Source organism: Felis catus, chromosome C2 (genome assembly GCF_018350175.1).
Source record: "Felis catus isolate Fca126 chromosome C2, F.catus_Fca126_mat1.0, whole genome shotgun sequence".
In the NCBI taxonomy this organism is placed as follows: domain Eukaryota; kingdom Metazoa; phylum Chordata; class Mammalia; order Carnivora; family Felidae; genus Felis; species Felis catus.
The window spans coordinates 141,959,977-141,982,515 of NC_058376.1; the positions used below are offsets into that span (position 1 = coordinate 141,959,977).

The 22,539-nt window shown below is 43.3% G+C and overlaps 2 protein-coding genes and 1 long non-coding RNA gene across 14 annotated transcripts in view; 1 reads left to right on the forward strand and 2 right to left on the reverse strand.

Annotated features, from left to right (window-relative positions):
* The window catches only part of NGLY1 (N-glycanase 1), a 63,146-nt gene extending 62,637 nt beyond the window's left edge, over nucleotides 1-509 (reverse strand). For 2 of the 4 annotated variants that reach the window (XM_006936470.5, XM_003992176.6), the window contains exon 1: nucleotides 317-509. In XM_006936470.5, the coding sequence (XP_006936532.1) occupies nucleotides 317-447 (131 nt within the window). In that variant the 5' untranslated portion in view covers nucleotides 448-509. The remainder of the gene's footprint in view (nucleotides 1-316) is intronic. The other 2 variants (XM_006936471.5, XM_003992175.6) reach the window with 2 other exon arrangements.
* On the forward strand, nucleotides 92-12,581 carry OXSM (3-oxoacyl-ACP synthase, mitochondrial). Of its 5 annotated transcripts, none has more exons than XM_006936467.5 (3): nucleotides 92-337; nucleotides 7,756-8,867; nucleotides 11,545-12,581. In XM_006936467.5, the coding sequence occupies exons 2-3, from the start codon at nucleotides 7,888-7,890 to the stop codon at nucleotides 11,945-11,947; spliced, it is 1,383 nt and encodes a 460-aa protein (XP_006936529.2). In that variant the 5' UTR covers nucleotides 92-337; nucleotides 7,756-7,887; the 3' UTR covers nucleotides 11,948-12,581. The 5 variants fall into 5 exon arrangements, with proteins under 5 accessions (XP_006936529.2, XP_006936531.2, XP_006936527.2 ...); XM_006936469.4 differs by lacking the exon at nucleotides 92-337 and adding an exon at nucleotides 639-828; XM_006936465.4 differs by lacking the exon at nucleotides 92-337 and adding an exon at nucleotides 6,591-7,178.
* On the reverse strand, nucleotides 4,184-20,686 carry LOC123380153. 5 transcript variants are annotated; one of them, XR_006585576.1, is made up of 3 exons: nucleotides 20,062-20,487; nucleotides 18,491-19,712; nucleotides 4,184-4,279 (listed from the first exon to the last, which is right to left on the reverse strand). It is a non-coding gene; the product is annotated as an uncharacterized LOC123380153 (long non-coding RNA). The 5 variants fall into 5 exon arrangements; XR_006585575.1 differs by lacking the exon at nucleotides 4,184-4,279 and adding an exon at nucleotides 15,692-16,331; XR_006585577.1 differs by lacking the exon at nucleotides 4,184-4,279 and adding an exon at nucleotides 17,517-17,640.
* Nucleotides 20,687-22,539: the final 1,853 nt, after the last annotated feature.

Below are 22,539 nucleotides of genomic sequence, written 5' to 3' on the forward strand. Positions count from 1 at the left end.
AAGTGTTTCCGGCACGCCTTCTCACCTCCCTCCGCCCTGCGCTTTCCCCACCTCCAGTTCACCCTGGAGCACCCCGCCATCAGGTGCCAAGTCACAAGTGCAAAAGAAACTTACTCTTCTCTGGACAGAGGGGCCTGGCCAAGTCTCCAGGCCCTTGGCCAGCGGGCTCCGACACGGATTCGGAACCAGGCTCAGGCCCCGCTCCTTCCTGGCCTCGCCGCCCTTCGGGGCCCTGGCGGGGCGCCCCCAAACCTGCGCCAAGCAGGTGCCCCTCACCGCCCGCCCAGGCACCCCGTCCCACCACGCAGCCCCGCACCTGAGGATGTTGTCTGCGTAGGTGAGCAACAGCTTGGAGGCCTCCAGAAAGGTCTCTGGCGTGTTCTGGCACAGCTCGGCCACAGCCGGGGACGCAGAGCCCGAAGAGCTGCCCAACGCGGCTGCCGCCATGCTTGAGCGCCCGCGGCCGTCGCCGCCCCTCGCGCGCCGCGTCCCGCACTGAGCAGGCGCCACAGCGCGCGGCCTCCTCTGCGGCTGGCCAGGAAGGGCGGGGCGCTGGGCCGGGAGGTGGGGGGCGGGGGGGGGGGCTCAACCCGGCTGGGTGGGGGCGTTCTGGGAAGGTCGAGGGTTTGGACCTGGAGGGACGGGGGCGTCGTTGCCAGGCCCTGGGGGTCCAATCAGAAACTAGGGGCGGGGTGCTTGGTCGTCCTGGCACGAGCGCTTGGGCGGCGAGGAGGGCCCAGGAAGCGGGTGTTGGCCTGGGCTGGCCGATGGGTCGCAAAATCCCAGGTCCTTCGGCGTCCCAGAGTGGGTTTCGATTGAGCCACGAAGGTGGGTAACCCCCACGTACGTCTAACCACGCCTTTTACCCCCAAACAAAACAATCTTACCGCTTCCTCCTGGTAGACGGCCAGGCATTCCTAAATACGTGTGAATGAAAGACCTCAAGGAAGGAGCAACAAATGTTCCAAACCTAATGGGTGGCTATAGACTCTGCTGGGTTTCTGGTATATAGATTCTTTTTAGAATTAGATGAGTGATTGAAAATCCTTTTTCATAAGTACCAGCTCAAATAGTATGATGTTGCTCTAAAGAAGTTTTTAAACCACAGGTTCAACATAGTGAGTTGTGGGCTCAATTTACCGTGTATATTTACCAGTATAAAACATATATACAATAACGACAAAAAGGAATAGACTAAAATGGGGGGGGCAATAAAAAATAGTCATCTCATATAGTGTGGGTAGGTATTGTGAGTTTGTTTTGAAGTTAGATCATGTGATTAATTTCCTTTATTCCTTTTAGAAGATAGTCCTAATTTATTTAATCCGTTCTTGGCCTCACCATGGCCTTGAAAGTGTACTTTTACCAACGGCTTCCTTCTTTGCAGACAAACATTTCCAAACCTCAACAAATATTTATCTTGACCTTATGTGTTTAAGGTAAATTATTTGCATAAGTAGCTTCTTTAAATGTTCTTGATGCTTTATCTTCTATTTGCTTTTTACATTTGAAGTTTTCTTTCAGTACTTCTGAGCAAGACCTTGAGTTATGCTGTCTGCTTCAATTACCATTCATCTGCCAGATACATGGGGAAAGTTTTAAATAAATATGTAGGTTTTTGGACCAGCTTCCAGGACTAGTGTGTTTAACTGATAGTATGTTCCTAGCTGCTGTAACTAAAATTTTCAGTGACTTAACACAGGAGAAATTTCTTTCTTGCTCACAGAACAGTTTAGTAAAGCAGGTATCTTTAGTCAATGGGCAGCTTTCCTCCGTGTAATAATTTGGACTCTCAGGCTCCTTCCATCCTGTAGAATAGCAGTCAACAAACATTTTTTGTAAAGGGCCAGACTATAAATGCTTAAGGCTCTGTGGCTTTAGGGTCTCTTAGGGTCCCTGTTTCAACTCTTTACTTCTGTCTTTGTACTTGTAGTTCTATAGACAATACTCTAAAATAAATGGGCATGCCTGTGTTCCCATGAAACTCTTTACAAAAACAGCCTGCTGGATTGGGCCTGTAGTTTGCTATTCCTGCCATAGAGCCTCAGAGACTTCTGTATTTAGTTGGTGTTTGGGCAATAAAGAAGACATACCTGCTTCTTAACCACATGGGCCCCAAAGGATACTAAAACCTTGGTTTGCAAGCATAATTTTTTCCAGAAACATGCTTGGAATCCAAAGCACTTGTATATCAAAGCAAATTTCCCCATATGAAATAATGGAAATTCAGATGATTTGTTCCACAACCCAAAAATAGTCTGTAATGTAATATAAAATAATAAAGACAATAGAAAATATAAAGAAAAATAAACAAATTAATCTGCACTTACCTTTGAAAACCTTCATGGCTTCATGGTGAGGGAGACAAGAGATGGGAGGGTTATTGTGTAGGACAACTTTCACTGTCACTAATGAAATCATGCTATCTATTGGCTCAACGGAATCTTTTTCTTTTCATGCAACTTTAACAAGAAATCTTTCCAATGATACTTGCTTTTGCCTCCTTATGAGGATTTCACGGAAATGTGACATTGCATTGTCATTAAACAGATTCATCGCTCACACTGCTACAGCCTTATTTGGGTGGTGCTTTCCTACAGAATTTTGCAGTTTCCTACATTTTACGCATCTCCCTAATCTCATTTGAAGTAAGGGATTCCTCTGCCTTTTTCTCCTCCTCCTCTGCAAATAAGATCGCCTCCATAACCTCTTGCTGTTGCTTGCGATACAGATCCATCAGTTGATCGGTGGTCATCATGGTTTGAGACTGAGTGTGGGAGACGATCACCCACAATCCCACAGAGAGAGACAGAACGATTGGCTCAGTTGTAATCATGTGACTTTCAGTGTTACGTAGTACTCCTATTGCATACTTGTAAGACATCGCTCGTTTATAAAGTAAAAATTTGTTAGAGATGTTTCCTCATCTTGTGGAACACTCGCAGAACAAGTTACTCACCATCTAAGGTTTTACTGGTATAGCATTTTCTCTACCATATAATTGAGAAAAGGAAGCCCCATCTAGATAAAAGAGGGAAGGCTGGGAAATTTAGTTCCTAGCTGGACATGTACCCACAACTCTAAAGGATAAAAGGTGCAGGGAGGGGGGCCTGGAGTTATAACTAGCTGTCTCTACCACAAACTATAGTCACCTTAATTTGAGGTGTTTTTTTTCACATTTATCCTTATAATAGCATAAGATTATTACATACTATGTAGTACTTTATTTTACTTTTAAAGAAATAGAACACTTTTTGTTTTCAAATAAATTCTTGGGAGGGAAACCAGTATATATAAAACACCAAAGTGGAGATGCTCTAGAATTGAAGCAGGAGAGTGTGGGTGGCAGGAAGGATAGAATGCCATCAACTGAGCCTGCCCTTTGACGGAGATAATGTCCATCAGGCATCTTTGTGGGGAACACGCAAACACAGTGTGAAAACCAATGCTATAAAGTTAATACTGTGATAATAATGCAGGGTCTAGAAAATCATGGAAATCATCATTTCAAGGGTAATTCAGTAAGTTATTGTTTATCTTAGATCACCTGAAATTTAAATCCTTCCAAGTTACTGTTTACCAATGTTTCTGCTGAAGTTCTTGAGTAACTACAATCTCTCTTGGTTACCACCATTTATGCAACTGTTAAGAGAATTTATTATTTAAAAAAAAAGAGAATTTATTATAAAGGACTTTGACTCATTCTTTTCCCTGTCTGCTTCTTCCACTAAGTCAAGTTGAAAATATTTTGATTTTTCAGTTCCTTTAGAAAAGTTGAAGATAGTAAGCTACTCTTAATTTCTTTATGCTCACCATTGCTTCACACAACTAATGGGTGTTCCAGTATTAAATCAGCATTGAACTTTCTATTCTTTTACTTGGCTTTTGTTTTTTTTCTCCAAATAATTTTTTTCAGTATTCCTGCTTTAAGTACACCATTGTTAAAGTTGACACATGGTGGCACTATTCTTAAATAGAATAGAACAAAGAAATAACCCATTAAATTTCCCCAGGATCAGTTTTGGCATAAAAAAGAAAACATTGACCTCAATAAAGACTATAGCACAGAGAGGGGTTGAAGCCTTTCAGGAATTGGTGTAGTGACTTATTATGGTATGATTGCATTAAGTGATTACCCAACAACTATTTAGTGAGCACCTGTTGTGTACAAAGCAGTCTGAGATGGAGGACATAAGAGACTTTTATTCTAGTAGGAAAGACAAAACTAGTGATAATATCTTGCATACAGACAGCCCCCGAGCTGATGAGACAAAAGTTACTGTGAAAAGAAAAAGAAGTCATTTGGTAAAAAACACAAAATAGTGTGTGTATACTAACCGATAGAAGGGTATGTGCTTATTGGTTTATTTCATAATTCAGGCAGTCACCAAATATTTATGAAATGGCTACTGAATCCCAGGCACTGTGCTAGGGGCTGTGAAGCAGTGAATCAGATGAGCAGGAGCCCTGCTTTCACAGAAGTCCTAATGAGTTCACAGCAGTGGTTAGATCGGCAGCAGCAGCATCACCAGCAAGGAATATGGTACTAGACCCTAGTACAGCTATTGGAATATCATAAGAATTCCTACCTCTTTCCAAACCAAAGGAAAGGAGATCAGAGGTAGAAATAAAAATGAAATGACTTTTTGGTGGTTTTACTTTTCTACAGGATTTTAATTGATTTGTCTAGATCCAAGATAATCTTGTGATATTACAAAAGAAAAACCAAGCAGCACATTAAAACTGTTTCATAGGAGTTTGGCTTCAAAGAATATATTGTAGGTCTTTTCCCACTGTAATTTAAACATATCATAAAGCAATGAAAAGGGACAGCAAGTTTGCATATTTCTAACCAAGTTTTAGTTATTTTATAACCACATGTGTTTGTTTAATCCCTCTGAAATTAACTCTATAATTAATGAATTAAGGTCATGCTAAGAAGTAACTGAATAGGCCTAGGATCAAGGATGACTCAAGGTCATATTGGGCTTTCCTAAACTATTTTAGGCAAAGTACATTTCCAAGCTCATTTAAATCCAGTACTTGACCAAAATTCTTCTCTAGAGCTGGGAAAGAAGGCAGAGCATTCAGAAACAATCATTCGAGAGACACTGTCCAGAAAGAAACAAATATGGCTGGGAGGTTCAAATGCAGATTGTATGTTCAACCTTTTATCTAAAGAAGAAAAAAAGGAGGCGCCTGGGTGGCTCAATTGGTTAAGCATCTGGCTTTTTTTTTTTTTTAATGTTTATTTATTTTTGAGAGACACAGAGACAGAGCACAAGCAGGGCAGTGGCAGAGAGAGAGGGAGACACAGAATCGGAGGCAGTCTCCAGGCTCTGAGCTGTGAGCACGGAGCCTGACACAGGGCTCGAACCCACAACAACTGTGAGATCATGACCTGAGCCAAAGTCAGACGCTTAACGGACTGATCCACCCAGGTGCCCCAATATCTGACTCTTGATATTGGCTCAGGTGGTGATCTCAGAGTCATGAGACTGAGCTTTGAGTTGGGTATTCTGTCTCCCTTTCTCTGCCCCTTCCCTGCTTGAGCATGCTCTCTCCCAAAATAAATAAATAAACTCAAAAAAAATAAAGAAGAAAAAAGGACATAAACCTCACACCTGGGACAGCATGTGAACAACAGATGGTCATCTAAATAAGTATCTTGCTGATTTCTTGCTTTTTACAATTTCATGTTCTATTTTCATAGCTTCACAGCTAGCTCTGAGTAAATGAAGTTATTATATTTTTTTAGACATTTAGAAATAAATGTCTACAATCTCTATTCTTGTCTCCATTAAATTTTTTAAAAAATATTTTTATTTTGTATTTATTTTTTTGAGTAATCTCTACTTAACCCCAACACGGGGCTCAAACTCCCCATCCCAAGATCAAGAATCTCATGCTCCACCAACTCACTGCCAGGCGCCCCTTCTTGTCTCTGTTCGTTGGACATCCACGTGGCATTTTGAGCCCTGCCCCAGATGCATATATACATACACACACACACACACACACACACACACACACACAACACATATATACATTTTTTAAATGTTTTCTTAAAAAATTTTTTTTAATGTTTTATTTATTTTTAAGACAGAGACAGAGCATGAGTGGGGATGGGGCAGAGACGGAGGGAGACACAGAATCTGAAGCAGGCTCCAGGCTCTGAGCTGTCAGCACAGAACCTGAGGCGGGGCTCGAACTCACCAACTGTGAGATCATGAGCTGAGCCGAAGTCGTTCACTCAACCGACTGAACCACCCAGGCACCCCAAAATGTTTTCTTTTTTCTTTCTAATATGAAATTTATTGTCAAATTGGTCTCCATACAACACCCAGTGCTCATCCCAACAGGTGTTTTCTTTTTTAGAGAGCGCAAGCAGGGCAAGAGCAGGGAGAGGGGGGACAGACCACCTGAAGCAGGCTCTGTGCTGACAGTAGCAAACCTGATGGGCTTGAACTCACAAATCAGGAGATCATGACCTGAGCAAAGTCAGATCCTCAACCGACTGAGCCCCTCAGGTGACTCATTACATAAAATATAATTATTTTGTGTATACACACACACACACACACACACATAAATTTAAGTGGATATATGCCATCTTGTAACCTGTCATCTCCTAACATACTTTTAACATCTTTCTATATAGTATTAACTTACAAAATTATCTTAAATGGCTGCATAGCTTTTAGATGTACTGCAAAATAACCCATTTCCTGATGTTGGGCATTTTGGTTAGTTCTACTTTACTATTATAAACAACCTTAGGAGGAACAATAACAACTTTGAGGCTCCTGTAGTTTACTTAATTCTTTACAAAGATTTCAGTAGAATATGGCGGTGTCCCTTCTTCCACAAGATGGAACTATCTGGACATCATCTTTACCGACAAAACAAAAGTCCTTTTTTTGATGGGCAAAAGGGCTACCTCATCGCGTTCTGTGCGCGTTCTTGGCTAGCTTACAGTCAGGGAAGTCGAGGGAGGGGAGGTTCCTCCCTAGCAAGCTGAGCGCCGCCACCTCCCACGGTCTGACCTCCGTCAAGGTGACAGAGAAAGAGCAACCGGCAGCCCCCACTCCCCACACGTAGCGCGTGCGTAGGCGCGCGCATGAGCGGACGTGCGAATGCAGAGGGCGGCTGCGCGGCCGGCGCGACGCCTGGTGAAGGTATCAGCGGCGTGCTAGCGTTCTCCTTCCGCCTCTCCACCGGCAGATCGGGTGGGGGTTGGGTCGGGAAAGGGGAGTCTGATGATCTTCGCCTGACTTCTCTTCCTCTAGCCATGCTTTCTTAGTGTGTGTGGTGGTGCTTGAGAGGCAGGGGGTGGGGGGAGAGGGGGAGGGGGGGAGGGAGGGGAGGGAGGAGTTGGCCACGCCCCTCACTTCCCGTCTCCTGATTAAAAACCCTAATTATCTCCACGTTTTGAAATCAGTAAAGTTCACTTACCCGTACCTCAGAGAATAGGCCTTGAAGTGGTTTTTTTTGTGCCACTGATGCCAGAAATACTTAGAATAAGGCCTCGATAATCCTGAAAAAGGCTCCTTCCTTTATGCAGCCCCTAAAGGGCTGGGAATGCCTTTGTAATTTACCTAGTGTAATTCTATTTTGGTGAATTGAGTCATCATTTCACCTCTTCATCTTGGAATGTGAGGGTACTTACAATCAAAAAAGGGAACTCCAAATGGTTCGTTTAATAAGTATAAATTAAAATGATGTTAACGTTATTTTCTCTGTGTTCATTAACAGCTCACACCCAGCACCTGAAAGAACGTTTCTGCTATTGTTTCCTAGGCCTATAAACTATTTAAACAACAGTGGTTACCTCCTGGGCGTGTTGTGATGTACAGGAATGTGTTTATGATCATCTGAATCTCAACCATGTTGTCAAATTGCTTGCAAAATTTCTTAAAAATTACAAGCCCTCATCTATATTCAAGATTATGCCAGCAATTAATAGGAAATAAAAGGAGGCTTTTTGGAACTGTGCCAACATCCAGAATTCGTAGGCGGGTTGTCATTACAGGCATTGGTTTAGTGACTCCTCTTGGTGTTGGAACGCAGCTGGTATGGGATCGTCTTATCCGGGGAGAGAGTGGAATTGTTTCACTGGTCGGTGAAGAATATAAGAGTATCCCTTGCAGTGTTGCTGCTTTAGTGCCAAGAGGTTGTGCTGACGGTCAGTTCAACGAACAAAACTTTGTATCCAGGTCAGATATCAAGTCCATGTCTTCTCCCACCATTATGGCCATTGGGGCCGCAGAGTTAGCCATGAAAGATTCTGACTGGCATCCTCAATCAGAAGCCGATCGAGTGGCTACCGGCGTTGCAATTGGCATGGGAATGGTTCCTCTTGAAGTTGTTTCTGAAACTGCTTTGATGTTTCAGACAAAAGGTTACAGTAAAGTCAGCCCATTCTTTGTCCCGAAGATTCTGGTCAATATGGCAGCAGGGCAGGTCAGCATTCGATATAAACTCAAGGGCCCCAATCATGCAGTGTCTACAGCCTGTACCACAGGAGCTCATGCCGTGGGAGACTCTTTTAGATTTATAGCCCATGGTGATGCTGATGTGATGGTGGCTGGAGGTGCAGATTCTTGCATTAGCCCTTTATCTCTTGCTGGGTTTTCCAGAGCCCGTGCTCTGAGCACAAACTCTGATCCTAAGCTGGCCTGTCGGCCGTTTCACCCCAAGAGAGATGGTTTTGTAATGGGAGAAGGTGCAGCTGTGATGGTACTGGAGGAACACGATCATGCTGTTCAACGAGGGGCCCGGATCTATGCAGAAGTTTTGGGCTATGGCCTCTCAGGTGATGCCGGTCACATAACTGCACCTGATCCCGAAGGAGAAGGCGCCTTAAGGTAAAGACTTGCTGTTTTATTTAAAATATTTCTTCACATAAGGCATCTTAATTGGAATCTCAAATTAGGGGAAATTGTAGTATCTGCCTCTGGTACACAGTATCTTTGGTGTTTTTCCATTTTAAAAAGGTTTTGAATTCTTTGCTTCAACATGTTTGAAATATTTGAAAGCTTTTAACCATCCTTAATAAAAATTGGACTTTAGTTAAGGCCAGTAAAGTTTTGAGAAAGGCCATGTGTGTCTTTGCCAACTTTTCATACTTTCAATTGTGCTTAACAACTGTCAGAGTGCTCCCTCCCACAGTCCTCCTCTTTGGCCCTTCATCAGACTCAGACAGTAAAGTCAAACCTTTCTTCTAGTTGTGTCTGGTCTCTGCACCATTTCAACAGGGTTCTACTATTACTAAATCAGGACTTCCTAACTTGTAACTATCCAGGGATATTAAAATGCAGATTCTGATTCTAGGTCTAGGGTGGTGGTTGAGATTCTGCATTTCTAACAATCTCCCGTGATGCTGATGCTGATGCTGCTGGTCTGAGGACCACACTTTGAAAAACAAGTTGATATTGCATAAGAGATAATTAAGTTAAAAAAATCTGTTAATGTGTTAGCTAATAGGTTAGCCTGCTTAGATCATAATTTTTTTTTTATGTTTATTTTTGACAGAGCGCGAGCAGGGAAGGGGCAGAGAGAGAGAGAGAGAGAGAGAGAGAGAGAGAGAGAGAGGAAGGGAGACACAGAATCCAAAGCAGGCTCCAGGCTCTGAGCTGTCAGCACAGAGCCCGTTATGGGGCCCAAACTCACAAACCGCGAGATCATGACCTGAGCTGAAGTTGGACGCTTAACCGACTGACCCACTCAGGCGCCCCGATCATATTATGTTTTAACCAGTCAAATTGACCAGGGATTGGCAAACCTTTTCTGTAAAGGGACAAAGAGTATTTTCAGCTTTGTGGACCATGGGGTCTCTGTCACAATTACTCAATTCTGTCTTCTCTTGTGAAAGCAGCCATAGACAATACATAAATGAATGGGCGTGATCTAGTGAAACTGGAGTTTACCCTTGAACAAGGGGTCACTGACCCCCATGCAGTCAAAAATTTAATGTATAACTTTTGACTCCTCCAAAACTTAACTAATAGCCTACTGTTGACAAAAAAGCCTTACTGGTAACATAAACAGTCAATGAGCACATATTTTATATACATATTATGTACTGTATTCTCACATGGTAAGCTAGAGACAAGAATATGTTATTAAGAAAATCATAAAGAAGAGAAAATACATTTACAGAATAGTTACGTAAAAAATCTGCAAGTGGACCCACCCATATTATTTAAGGGTCAACTGTATTTGTAAAAGCAGGTATCTGGCTAGAGCCATAGTTTACTGACCCACTGAATTATCCTTTTGAGTTTCAGTAAGTAGTTGCTGGTGCTAGAAATGTCAAACATAGTAGCCAGCTAGATGCAGAAATAGTTGTATTTAGGTGAAAGTTCAAATTACACTCTAAGCTGCCTCTTAAAGAAATATATGCAACCCAGAGATCAGGATCTAAAAAAGAGGGTGTTGACATTCCTGAGATTTTCAAAGGTTCTTCGAGAGAAAAGTTTTATTTTCGTATTTGTTTCTTTGTTTTGTCTTGGCTTTATAATTGCTCACTTACTTAGAATTCTTATAGCCTAAATAGGATTTTGAAAGGTTATTTGTTAAAATGTTTATTTATTTTGAGAGAGAGTGTGTGAGCAGGGTAGGGGCAGAGAGTGAGAGAGAGAGAATCCCAACTAGAGCCTGACACAGGCCTGTGAGATAATGACCCGAGCTGAAATCGAGTCGGACGCTCAACCGGCTGAGCCCCCCAGGTGCCCCTTGAAAGGTTATCTGAAGCACCAAAGTATTGGTACAGACGTTTTTAGATTACTGGGAAATATGCCAAGTTTTACATTTAAATATGAGAAGAAAATTAAAACATGGTTATAAAATTTTTCTATTTGGAATCACTACACACACACACACACACACACACACACACACACACACACACACATCCCACTGATGAAAGATTCCTAGGGTGGCTCAGTCAGTTGGGTGGTTGGGCATCTGCCTTTGGCTCAGGTCATGATCTCACAGTTGGCGAGTATGAGCCCCGCATCGGGCTCTGTGCTGTCAGCGCACAGCCTGCTCTGGTTCATCTGTTCCCTTCTCTCTCCCCATCTCCTGCTCCTGCTTGCTGTTCCTCTTAAAGAATAAACAAAAAATTAAAAAGAAAGAAAGAAAGAAAGAAAGAAAGAAAGAAAGAAAGAAAGAAAGAAAGAAAGAAAGAAAGAAAGAAAGAAAAAGAAAGAAAGATAGATTGCTAGAAGAAAAACTATTCTAGGCTGAGTCAATGTGGTTTTTCTCCCAGGGAAAGATATCAATCCAAATAAATGGAAATATATTTTATTAGAGGTTTTAAAACCCATAGGCTTGTGTATTTATCTCATGGTGTTGAATTAGTCCAGGGTACTAGGCAGGTGGCATGCTAATGCATATGGTAATCCAAGTTGGGGTTTTGTTATTAGAGCAAAAGATTCTTTTTACCCTGTATATATGTGTATTTCTTTCTCATAGGCCATATAATGACTCGTGTGTTAAAATTAGACTTAGTTCTGATCATTTTTTTCCCTATTTTATTAGATGTATGGCTGCAGCTGTAAAAGATGCAAGTGTACAACCTGAAGAGATATCCTATGTCAATGCACATGCTACTTCCACACCATTGGGAGATGCTGCTGAAAACAAAGCTATCAAACATCTTTTCAAAGACCATACCCGTGCCCTTGCGGTTTCTTCAACTAAGGGAGCCACGGGACATCTGTTGGGAGCTGCAGGGGCAGTTGAGGCAGCTTTTACTGCTCTGGCTTGTTATTATCAAAAACTACCACCTACTTTAAACCTGGATTGTACAGAACCAGAATTTGATCTCAATTATGTTCCACTAAAGGCACAAGAATGGAAAGTTGAGAAAAGACGTATTGGACTCACCAATTCCTTTGGTTTTGGTGGTACTAACGCAACACTTTGTATTGCTGCCATGTAGGGCCAATCTTTTTTTTTTTTTTTTTTTTTTTTTTAGGGGCAAATCATTTGTAATTAAACATTGATTTTTAAAAATGTTATAAACTATCTTAAGAAATAAAATGTCTATAGAAATGTATCAATATTTATCTATATATATCTATATAGATATATACATTAATGCCCAGATAACCTTTATCTGTGTCAGGATTTTTCACCCCTGCCACTACTGATATCTTGGGCAGGATGATTCTTTGTTGGGGGAAGGGGAGGTGTCCTATATATTATCGGATGCTTTGCAGCATCCTTGTCTTGACCCACAAGATTCCAGTAGCACCCTCTTCTCTAGTTGTGACAACCAAAAATGTCTCTAGACCTTGCCAGGTGTTTTCTGGGTGGCAAAATAGTCCCCGTATGAGAAACACTGATCTATATTTTCCTCATACTCTTGGTCAAACAACTCTCTGATATTTCACCTGCTCTTGTCCCTTCCACAAACATTTGGTGAGTAGCTGCTCTGTGCTAGGCAAGGTTGCTGCACTGTACCACCCCAGGCTTACCATTCGCATACAACATAAGGAGAAGGAATGTGCATATAACTGGGAGTTTGCATCATTGAGCAACATTCTTTGAATAAAGCAGTCATCCAACGATGAGCTGTTTACCCCTTCTACCTTTGTTTTTTTTTTAACCTTTATTTATTATTGAGAGACAGAGAGACACAGAGCGTGAGCAGGGAAGGGGAAGAGAGAGGGGAGACACAGAACCCGAAGCAGGCTCCAGGCTCTGAGCTGTCAGCACAGAGCCCAACGCAGGGCTCAAACTCATGAACCATAGATCATGCTCTGAGTCGAAGTCGGTCGTCCAACCAACTAAGCCACCCAGGTGTCCCCCCCCCCTCTTTTCTTCATACTACCTATACAGAGATAAAATTAGTGAAATTTCCCTAAACTCCCAAGTCATGAGTTCTCTGAAAGGAGGAGGTAAAATTGGTTTGGTGTTTCTTATTCTTGTACTTATGGTGGCACCTAGTGATTCATGGAGATAAAGGTCCTCGGGAAGTGGGGCAGCTCAGGGTATTAGCCAGCTCAATAACTCCCTTTACTGGGTTTTTCCCCTTTCCCTCTCCTCCCTCCCTGATTTTTAATCCTACTCCCAGGAATCACCTCCCAAACTAACTACCTTGTGTTAGGCTCTGCTTTGTGGGGGACTCAAACTAAGACCAGAAGTATCTGTTGCAATGGGGGTTTATGTAGCAAAGGGATAGAGTGAATAAGGGGATACATGGAATGTGTATATTTCTGCAGGAGTGAATAGTGTTCCACACATTTTAACAGGCTGAATATATTGCCTACCCATAGACCTTCACTATAGCACTTTATCCCCTATGTGCCTAGGGCTGCAGCCCTGTTCATTCAGCTATACTCAGTTTTGTCATTGGCACATATTAATTTGTTCAACTGAAATTTGTTGGGTTCTAACTATGGACCTGGTTTTGTACTGGCCACCAATGATAAAGGGATGTGTCAGGGAAGGTTTCCTAAAAGAAGCTGAGCCCATAACAGTGAATAGGTCTCAGCTAGGTTAAGGGGAAGATAGGGAAGGCAGAACAGTATTTCAGCCAGGAGGGATAGTGTGAAAAGGTTAGAAATGTTCGAACATTTGTACTGAACACAAATATATAATGGCCTCAGATAGGGGGTGGGGGGAGTAGGAGATAAAGCCAGAAAGTCTGGTGGAAGACAGGTCACAAAGAACCTTACAAGTTTTGTTAAGGATATAAAAGTCATTATATGAATGGGAAGTCATTCAAGGTAAGGGTCTGATGGTTTTGTAAGGGGTCAAGCTGAACTACATACATTTCCTAGAATTCTCTCTACTGTATGTTTTTGGTCAGTGCTGGCCATAAGACATTTCTTGTGGGAGATTTGGAGTGGGGAAGTGAAGCAGCCTCCTTTTTATAGCAGATACATGTTGTGGCTTTGCTGGCTCACCTTGATGAGAAGGCAGTGGCTGAGCCTTGCAACTGCTTCCCCTTCTGTCGGATCTTCCTTCAGCTTCCTTGACTTCTCGGCCAGGTGTGTGTCTAACTCCATGGTAATGGAGGGCCCCAGCTTTGCCCCATACCACCAAGGTCACAGGCAGCAAGGTCTGAGAGGTTTCAGTTCATTCTTGTGGTTGTGAGTTCTAGCTTGTTATTGAAGGGTTACATCCATTTTCCCTTTCCAACTGGCTGCCCTGTGGACTCCAGATTCCGGCCACAGAAGATTAACAGGTGAACATCCAGTTCTCATAATTGTGTAAGGTCAAAATTCTATAACAAGTATCTATGTCTGCATATCTACATCTATTTTAGTGGTTCTCTTTCTCTGAGCCTTGACTGATATATGTGAAGAAAAATGGGAGTTACTGGGAGTAACTTAATCACTCTCTTGGAAACATCACTCTGGCTTTAGAGTGAAGAACAGATTGGAGGGAAGCTTGATTCCTAAAAGAAAATCCAGTCAGAAGGGTAGTACAAAACCCAGGTAAGAAAAGATGGTGGCCTGGATGAGGAATCTTATTCCAAGATTATTCCAAAGTTGAATATCGTGTTTTGTTTTCTTAAATCAACTAAGGCATAATTTATATATAATAAAATGCACCTAGTTTAAGTGTACAGTTAAATAAGCTTTGACAAAGATGTACACACAACTCCTGTAACTGCCACAATCGAAATATGGAACATTTCCATGACCACAAAAATTCTCTCATTCCCCTTGGCAGTCAACTCCCCACCCAGCCACATCCCCCCCCCCCCCCCAGCTCCAGACAATCACTGAAGAGCTTTCTGTTACTATAGAGAAGGTCTGCCTTTTCTAGAATTTTATATATATGGAATCATACAGAGTATACTTTTAGTATCTGGCTTCTTTCACTCAGTGTTTTTGAGCTTTTTCAATGTTATTGAGTATATCAATAATTCATTCCATGTATTGCTGACTTTTCAAAATTCTTTAGTCAATATAGATACCCTTCACTTTTCCTGTCCCTAATCCCCACTTAACTTGTTATAACATTTTACTTTATCTCACTATTATTTTTAAATGAATATGTATTGCCTTTTGAACAAAAGACATGTTTTTAAAAATATACTGGAACTGTGAGAGCTTTTAAAGCAAAGAATCCTTCCTCTGAAAATCACAAATGTATAAGGATGTAACAAAGGATATATATACAGATAGCATGTATATATATATATGTGTGTGTGTGTGTGTGTGTGTGTGTGTGTGTGTATGTATGCATATATCTATATATATACTCCTATTACTGAGAATACTACAAATGTCTAGAAATTTGAGAATTACTTCCTATGGTCTAGTGCCAAGTGTATATAACTAATTTTACACCCCATTATCCTCTCCCCTCTATCCCACCAGAGTTTTTACAGTTAAAGAAAAAGGTAGAGGAACTTAAGATAATACAAATAATAACAATTAGCTTTTATGTTAATTCAGGTCCCCTGAGAAACAGACACTGAGACAGGATTTTCTGTTCAAGAAATTCATTGGGGGAGGGGCGCCTGGGTGGCGCAGTCGGTTAAGCGTCCGACTTCAGCCAGGTCACGATCTCGCGGTCCGGGAGTTCGAGCCCCGCGTCAGGCTCTGGGCTGTTGGCTCAGAGCCTGGAGCCTGTTTCCGGTTCTGTGTCTCCCTCTCTCTCTGCCCCTCCCCTGTTCATGCTCTGTCTCTCTCTGTCCCAAAAATAAATAAACGTTGAAAAAAAAAATTAAAAAAAAAAAGAAATTCACTGGGGGAGAGGCCCGTGAAGGACAGAGAAAGAAAGCTGGAGAAAGCAGAGAGTATCTTGCGACTCAGCTGAGAGTTCCCTCCGTAAGGAATGAAAGAGGGGATTGGTAGAAGGGTCTCAGACTGAAGTACCATTCTAAGAAAGCTTTGGCCAGGCTAATGAAGAGTTGCTGATTAAAATCTCTTGTTAAAGGAGTTCCACAATTCTCAGAACAGGCCTTCATTAGTACCTATACCATGCTTGGTGAGTGGCTGGGAGCTGCCTGGGCACAGCAGGAGATCTGAGCTGTACCCTTTAAAAAATGTTTATTAGTTTATTTTTGAGAGAGAGTGTGTGCATGAGCAGGGGAGGGGCAGAGAAAGAGGGAGAGAGAGGATCTTAAGCACGTTCTGTGCTGTCAGCAGAGCCTGACGAGGGGCTCGATCCCATGAACTGCAAGATCATGACCTGAGCCCAAATCAAGAGTCCGACACCTCACCAGCTGAGCCAACCAGAGGCCCTTGAGCTGTATCTTTAATGGTCAGCAAACTCTACTTCTTACACCAAAGAGATCAACTTCTTCAAGTTCAGGGGGAGGCTCCTCCATGGTTCCTGTGGCCTCTCTTTCTGAGGGAAACCTTTGAAGAGGAAGGTTAGTGGGACAAACAGTAGCTCCTAGTGCTGTGGTAGGTTTCAGGTCCTCATCCTCTCCCTAATCCATTATTCATTCCAAATCCCCCCCCCCCCCCCCCCATACACACTCAGCTGTTATCTTGGCAGGCCTTGCTGGTTCCCCTGGTGCTGTGACTCAAACTTTCACTCCTGACAGCCTGGGGCCTTGGCAATCATACCACAACCTTTTTTTCAGACAGCATTTGCTGTTTGTGTCTAGAACACTGGAATCAGGAGGCAAGGAAACACGGGAAGGTGCCCAAGTACACCTCCTAGATTCGACACATATTCTCCCTGTCTTCATCATAAAGCAGCACCACCTTCTTCAGCTGATTAGGATCAAATACCACAGCCAGCGTGTTGACTTTCCGGGCCCTGGGCACAGTGAGTCCAAAGTGTCCTAGTGGTAAGTACACTTTGTTGTTCAATGAGACACTTTCTGTGTCTCCTGGTAAGAGTCTGTATACCCTGTAGAGACCAGACTTTTTAGCACCGAGGAGCTCAGAGTTGCAAGGATGGGAGGCACAAAATTCCCCATTGTGCCTGGGTCATTGGGAGCGATGGTAAGCGGGGCTGCTCCCGTTCGCTCTCCACACACAAAGGTTGTGTTCTCTTTGCTGGGGACTGAGCCCCACCTAGAAGTATAGAAGTCTTTCATGTAGGAATATACTGCATCTTGGGGATGGCACCACATTCACGATATTGCCTCTGAGTTGCTGATTCAGGTGTGCCTTTAGAGGGCTGTTCCAGCATTCTCTGAGGCTGGCTGCTTCAGGATGGTATAACATGTAATATAACTCAGGGAGCCCATGCCCATGTGACGGGCTGACTCCCATGGTCAATTTCCTGTGCTGTGCAGGAACGCCCTCTGCTTAGTATTGGAGGAGGTCATCACGAGGACGGGTGTATCACAGAAATAACCAAATTTCCATGTCGATTACATTGTAATGAATCTTATCATATCTTTTTAAGTCTTTTCTCCTTTACAGAATGTTATTGTTTTTACTCTGATGCCTTTGCAAAGGTGTTCATGCAGACAAGGAGATTCATGGAAAAGACGGACAAATGCAGGTTTCTGATAACTAAAGTCATACTACTGAATTGAGTAAGAATTTACAGAACTCTAATGGAAAAACTGATGAGGATGACTGTAATTTTTATGACTTTTTATTGGAAACATTATAGGTTTTTTTTTTTATGTTTTGATTTTCCAGATTTCAGGAAACCTTTTCTGTTTCTTTTTTCTTGAGCTATCAGCAATTTGCCAACATATACCTTTATGAACAAAGACGAAACATTTATCTTTTCCTCCCTACCTGGTCCCTCCAGAATTTGGAAATCTTAGTGAATATTCTTATTTTCATGTCCACATAGTTACTTGCATAAGTTCAATAAGAATCTGTTCTCTTCGTAACAGGCAAGGACTACAGCAAACCAGTAAGCTCAGAGCAATTTGTCTGGTGATCACTCAGAGCCCTGGCCATTAACCCTTTGTACTGATAGCTGGACAATTCTAGAGGGGGATTAACGTCATGGGTTGAATCTGTGGGAGGCTGAGAGGTAGATGATCATGCATAAGCCCTTGTGAGGTGGGGATATACGGAAAGACACTTGGGTTCAGCCTGAGACATTCCTCACTGTCTTCCGCATCCCAGCTCATAAGGCACTGACACCTCCTGGCAATGCGGAGGTTGAGGCCATCACTCTGTACAAGCTCTAGTACTGACCCTTCAGTAGATGCCACTTACTGCCTATCCAGGTGGGATGGCATATTGCCAACGATGCCAAATTGCCCTTGAAATACAGTGATTAACGCAATAACATGTCTTATATGTGCTAAACAATGCCCAAGGCAACTGCCAAAGGACCCTGGGGCCATTCACTGGAGTTCCCAACCAATGAGGGATTGGCAAGTTGATTATGTTGGCCCCCTCCCTCCAAGTGAGAATCCCAAATATGTCTCAGTTTGTGTAGACACAGTGTCTGGACTAACCAAGCTTTCCTCTGTCACTGCACAAACCACACTCCCACCATTAGGGGATTAGAGAAACTGAGTACCAGGTAGATACCTTCATCAAATAAACAGTGATCAGGGGTCACATGTCAAATGCCATGATGTACAAACCTGGGCAAAAGAGCATGACATTGAATGGAGGTTCCACCTTTCCTATAACCTGCAAGCAATAGATAAAAATTACTAAAGGGTAAAACTAGCTTGCCTGGGTAGACTAAGGTACTACCCCACATTTTAATACATTTGAATGACCAACCAGTAGCCCCTGTTGCTCCGTATGCCAGACTGGGGACCCTGCGGAGACACCCAACACCATAAAGGTATGGGAATTGTGGGAAACTAGCTCCCTCCCTCCCCAGCTGTCACTGTGGATTTATCTGCTATGCTGCTGAGAACACCAAGCCCCATGATGCCTGGGAAAGGTGTTACCTACTGAATTTCCCACCAGAATGAATGAATAATTACTATGGAATTTCCCACCGGAATGGATGAATAATTACTATGTCCCCCCTGGGTGAGAAGGAACTATATAATCTCCACTGGGATCCACTTGTCCTGCTGCAGGCTGGGCCTTTGGAATGTACTATACCTGGAAAGAAGCATGAAGCATTTTAAAAGCGGAGAAGGTAGAGGTTCTGGTCTGGCATGGCCCACCCCCAGTCCATCTCCTCATGTCTGACAGTGCTGCCTCCCCCAGGCAGCATGCGTGGTATTACAACCAGGTCAAATTCCTAAAGCTGTCAACCTCACTCTCCTCTAGGCCAGATGGACACACTCTGTTTTCCACTGGTACAATCATTTGGCCATTGTCTTTGTTTCCGCCATTGGCCTGGAGGATGTTATAGCTCACATACAAGGCCTTACTGAATTCATCTAAGAAGTCTTAAATGATGCCAACAAAGCCTGTCCTTATTGAACACTGAATTGTCTCTAATGAGAAAAACTATGGCTTTGAACGTTATTACCGCCTCCCAAGGAGGCACCTATGCTGTTAACCTAACAGAATGCCGTGTTCATAGGTGATGACTCTGCTAATACGTTAAGTAGAGTCACATGGAGATACCAGTGAATGTTCTGAAAAAATCTGACACCGTTCCTAGGTTGGTTAATAAACTGGTGGTTTGTATCATGGCATTCTTGGTGGAAAAAGTCATTCCTTATGTTAGGAATCATTATCTTAATTTGTGTTTTCTCCTGCACGTGCCTGTGTTGTTGCCGTACCTGCCTCCAATTTTGCCAGGTAGCTGTTAAAGAAGTCACCTCCATCTCAGTGAAACTCCTTGCTCACTGCTGAGGGTAATTTGCAGAAGAGCCAGAGTGGGGGTGGGGGCACCTAAGATGGTAAAGGCAGGTCAGGAGGGGTAGGTCATCCAGAGGACACAAACGCCAGTTGACCCTCGGGCTAGATCCCGGGCAATTTAGAAGCTCCCGACTCCCTCCCCTGTCCTTGGAATGTACATTTAGCCCTGTGTTTCTGCAAGAGGAACCAGTTTCAAGGACACAGCCCCCGTGGGAGCAATGTGTTGTTGAGACTAGCTGGGCAGTTACACGGCTGAACCTCATTAAGGCCTCTGAATATACTTTAAAGATTCTGGCAGCGGATGTAAAGATCCACTGGTGCAGAGATCCAGTGGAAACAAGCCTCGTAAAATCCCCTTGTTGGTTAAAGCAGCCACACCTACCAATCTGGAGTGGCCAGCCTATTTCCTGAGTCTTTCCTTGCCCTCCGGGTAAGGGGCTACGTCCAGGGTCCAGGTATCGCAGGGAAGCGACAAGTTGGTGAAGCAGCCCTCAGACGCGGTGTTGTATGGGGTGCCAGGCGTGCGGATGGGGTGTTCCATAAGCCTGCAGATAGTGGTGCTGGCTGACGCTCTCTGGGCAGGAAAGGCACGCCCACACCTGAAATAGGTATCTATACCTATGAGGATGAAACACAGATACTTCTGAGCTGCGTTGGACATTCAGCGGTAGCAGTATGGTAGTTCCCCCTCACCCGCAGTGTGGCGTTCCCCACGGTTTCAATCACCGCCTGCAGCCACCTCTGGAAGCTGGTGAGCCTTGCCAAGGATCCTCCGAGGGTCGGTAGGAGCCCCGTGTTACGTCACAAGGCCCGCCTACCACGTTCGCCTTACGTCATCACGTAGGCATTTTGCGTGTCCCGTCATCGCAGGAAGGGTGAGTGAGCACAGCGCCGTGAGGTGTTTTCAGAGAGCACGTTCACATACCTTTTATTACAGTATATTGTCGTATTGTTCCTTATTATTATTCTTAATCTCTCACTGCGCCTAATTTATAAATTAAGCTCTATTGTCGGTTTGTATGTATAGGAAAATACGTAGTATATACAGAGTTAGGGGGCTCATGGGTGGCCCAGCGGGTTAAACTTCCCTCTCTTGATTTTGGCTTAGGTCATGATCTCAGGGTGGTGGGGTTGAGCCCTTCATCGTGCTCTCCGCCCACAGCATGGAGCCTGTTTGGGATTCTCTCTCCTTTTCTCTGCTGCTCGCACGCATTTTCTCTCTCTCTCTCTCTCTGTCTCTCTCTCTCTCTCTCTCAGTAAATAAACTTAAAAAAAAGAAAGTGTATATAGAATTGGTACTATCCTTGGTTTCAGCCATCCTCTGGGGTCTTGGAATGTATCCCCTTGGATAAGGGGGCGATGCTGTAGCTACACTTAGTAAATGTAGGCAGCAGTAGCTAGATCCATCTTGGTAAGTGGGAGTCCATATTGTTGGGCCCATATGTAGCCTCCATTTCTGCCACTGTGACTGCTTCATTCATGGGTCTTTCATGCAAGTTCTGAGGTGGCCAGTGACAAGACCGATCTCAGCTGGCAGAGTCCTTTTGTCTACTTGGTTGTTCAGTTCCTCTACAGTGGTGGATGCTTTCTGGTGGGTTTAAATATGTGATACAAAAGTCTTTAGTCTTCAACTAAGTGTCCGTATGTCCACCTGCCTGACTCTGCCCCAGATATTGTTTTTAAAAATTTTTTTTAAATATTTATTTATTTTTGACAGAGAGAGAGAGAGAGAGAGAGAGAGAGAGAGAGAGAGAGAGAGAATGAGCAGGGGAGAGGCAGGAGAGAGGGGGACACAGAATCTGAAGCAGGGTCCAGGCTCTGAGCTGTCAGCACAGAGCCTGATGTGGGGCTCGAACCCATGAACCGTGAGATCATGACCTGAGCCCAAGTCGGCCACTTAACCGACTGAGCCACCCAGGTGCCCCCCCCCCCCATATTCTTAACTCTTATCTTTCTATCTTATTCTTTCCAGACTCCTGACTAAAGTCCAGACCTTTGTCTACTCTCTAAGAATCTTTGTATGTTCTCACTTCTTGGGCCTCTTTTGTACAAAAAGTGGATGGCCAGTTGCATTGTTTGCAGCTCTGCCTATTAGAAAGACTTCCCCTCACCAATATCTCTCAAGTCTACTCCTCATTAAAAGATGAAATGAGATATACTAAAAATTTTCAGTTTGTCTGAAAATTTACTGATTCGGATTGGCCAGTACTAAACCAGAAATGGTTAGGAGCGTTCCACCAAGAGCTCAGGGAGAGACTTTGTAGAGAAAAGGCAGAAGCAGAGTAAGGAAATTATTGATTGGCTGTAGTTTAAATCCTAGTTGGCTGTCTGTGTTTGGTTGTCCTTAGGTTTCTATTTAATAACCTTGAGGCATAGTCAGCCTTAGATTTTGGTTTGTTTACATCAGCTGACATGATATTGGAGTCACCTCAGTCTAATATCCTTTTCATTTAATTAATTTTACAAGGTAATTGTGACTTTAATGCAGCCATCATCCATTTCAACTTGAACAAGAGATACTTAGGAGACAGAATCCACAGGATCTGGTAAATGGTTCCCTCCAGATTCTTTGCTTCTGCCTTAATCTTCTGTATTCTCTCTTCCCTCCCAGAATACAAATTTCACTAGAGTAGGAATTTTTGCTGCTTATTTTATCACTAGAGTTCCTGGTGCCTAGAAGAGTACCTGGCACAAAGTAGGTCCTCAGTAAACGCCGAGTGAACGAATGAGTGAATCTCAGAAAATTGCTCTACCAATCACCTGGCTGCTCAGACCATGAGACGAGTAAGTGTCATCCTTGATTCTACCCCTTTTGCTTTCCCATATCAGTCCTTCAGCAATTCCAGCTGATTATAACCCC

Coding starts and splice junctions, on each gene's coding strand:
- OXSM (XM_006936467.5), top strand. CDS start 7,888: ATGTTGTCAAATTGCTTGCAAAATTTCTTAAAAATTACAAGCCCTCAT. Junction 8,868..11,544: donor GAAGGAGAAGGCGCCTTAAG/GTAAAGACTTGC, acceptor CTATTTTATTAG/ATGTATGGCTGCAGCTGTAA.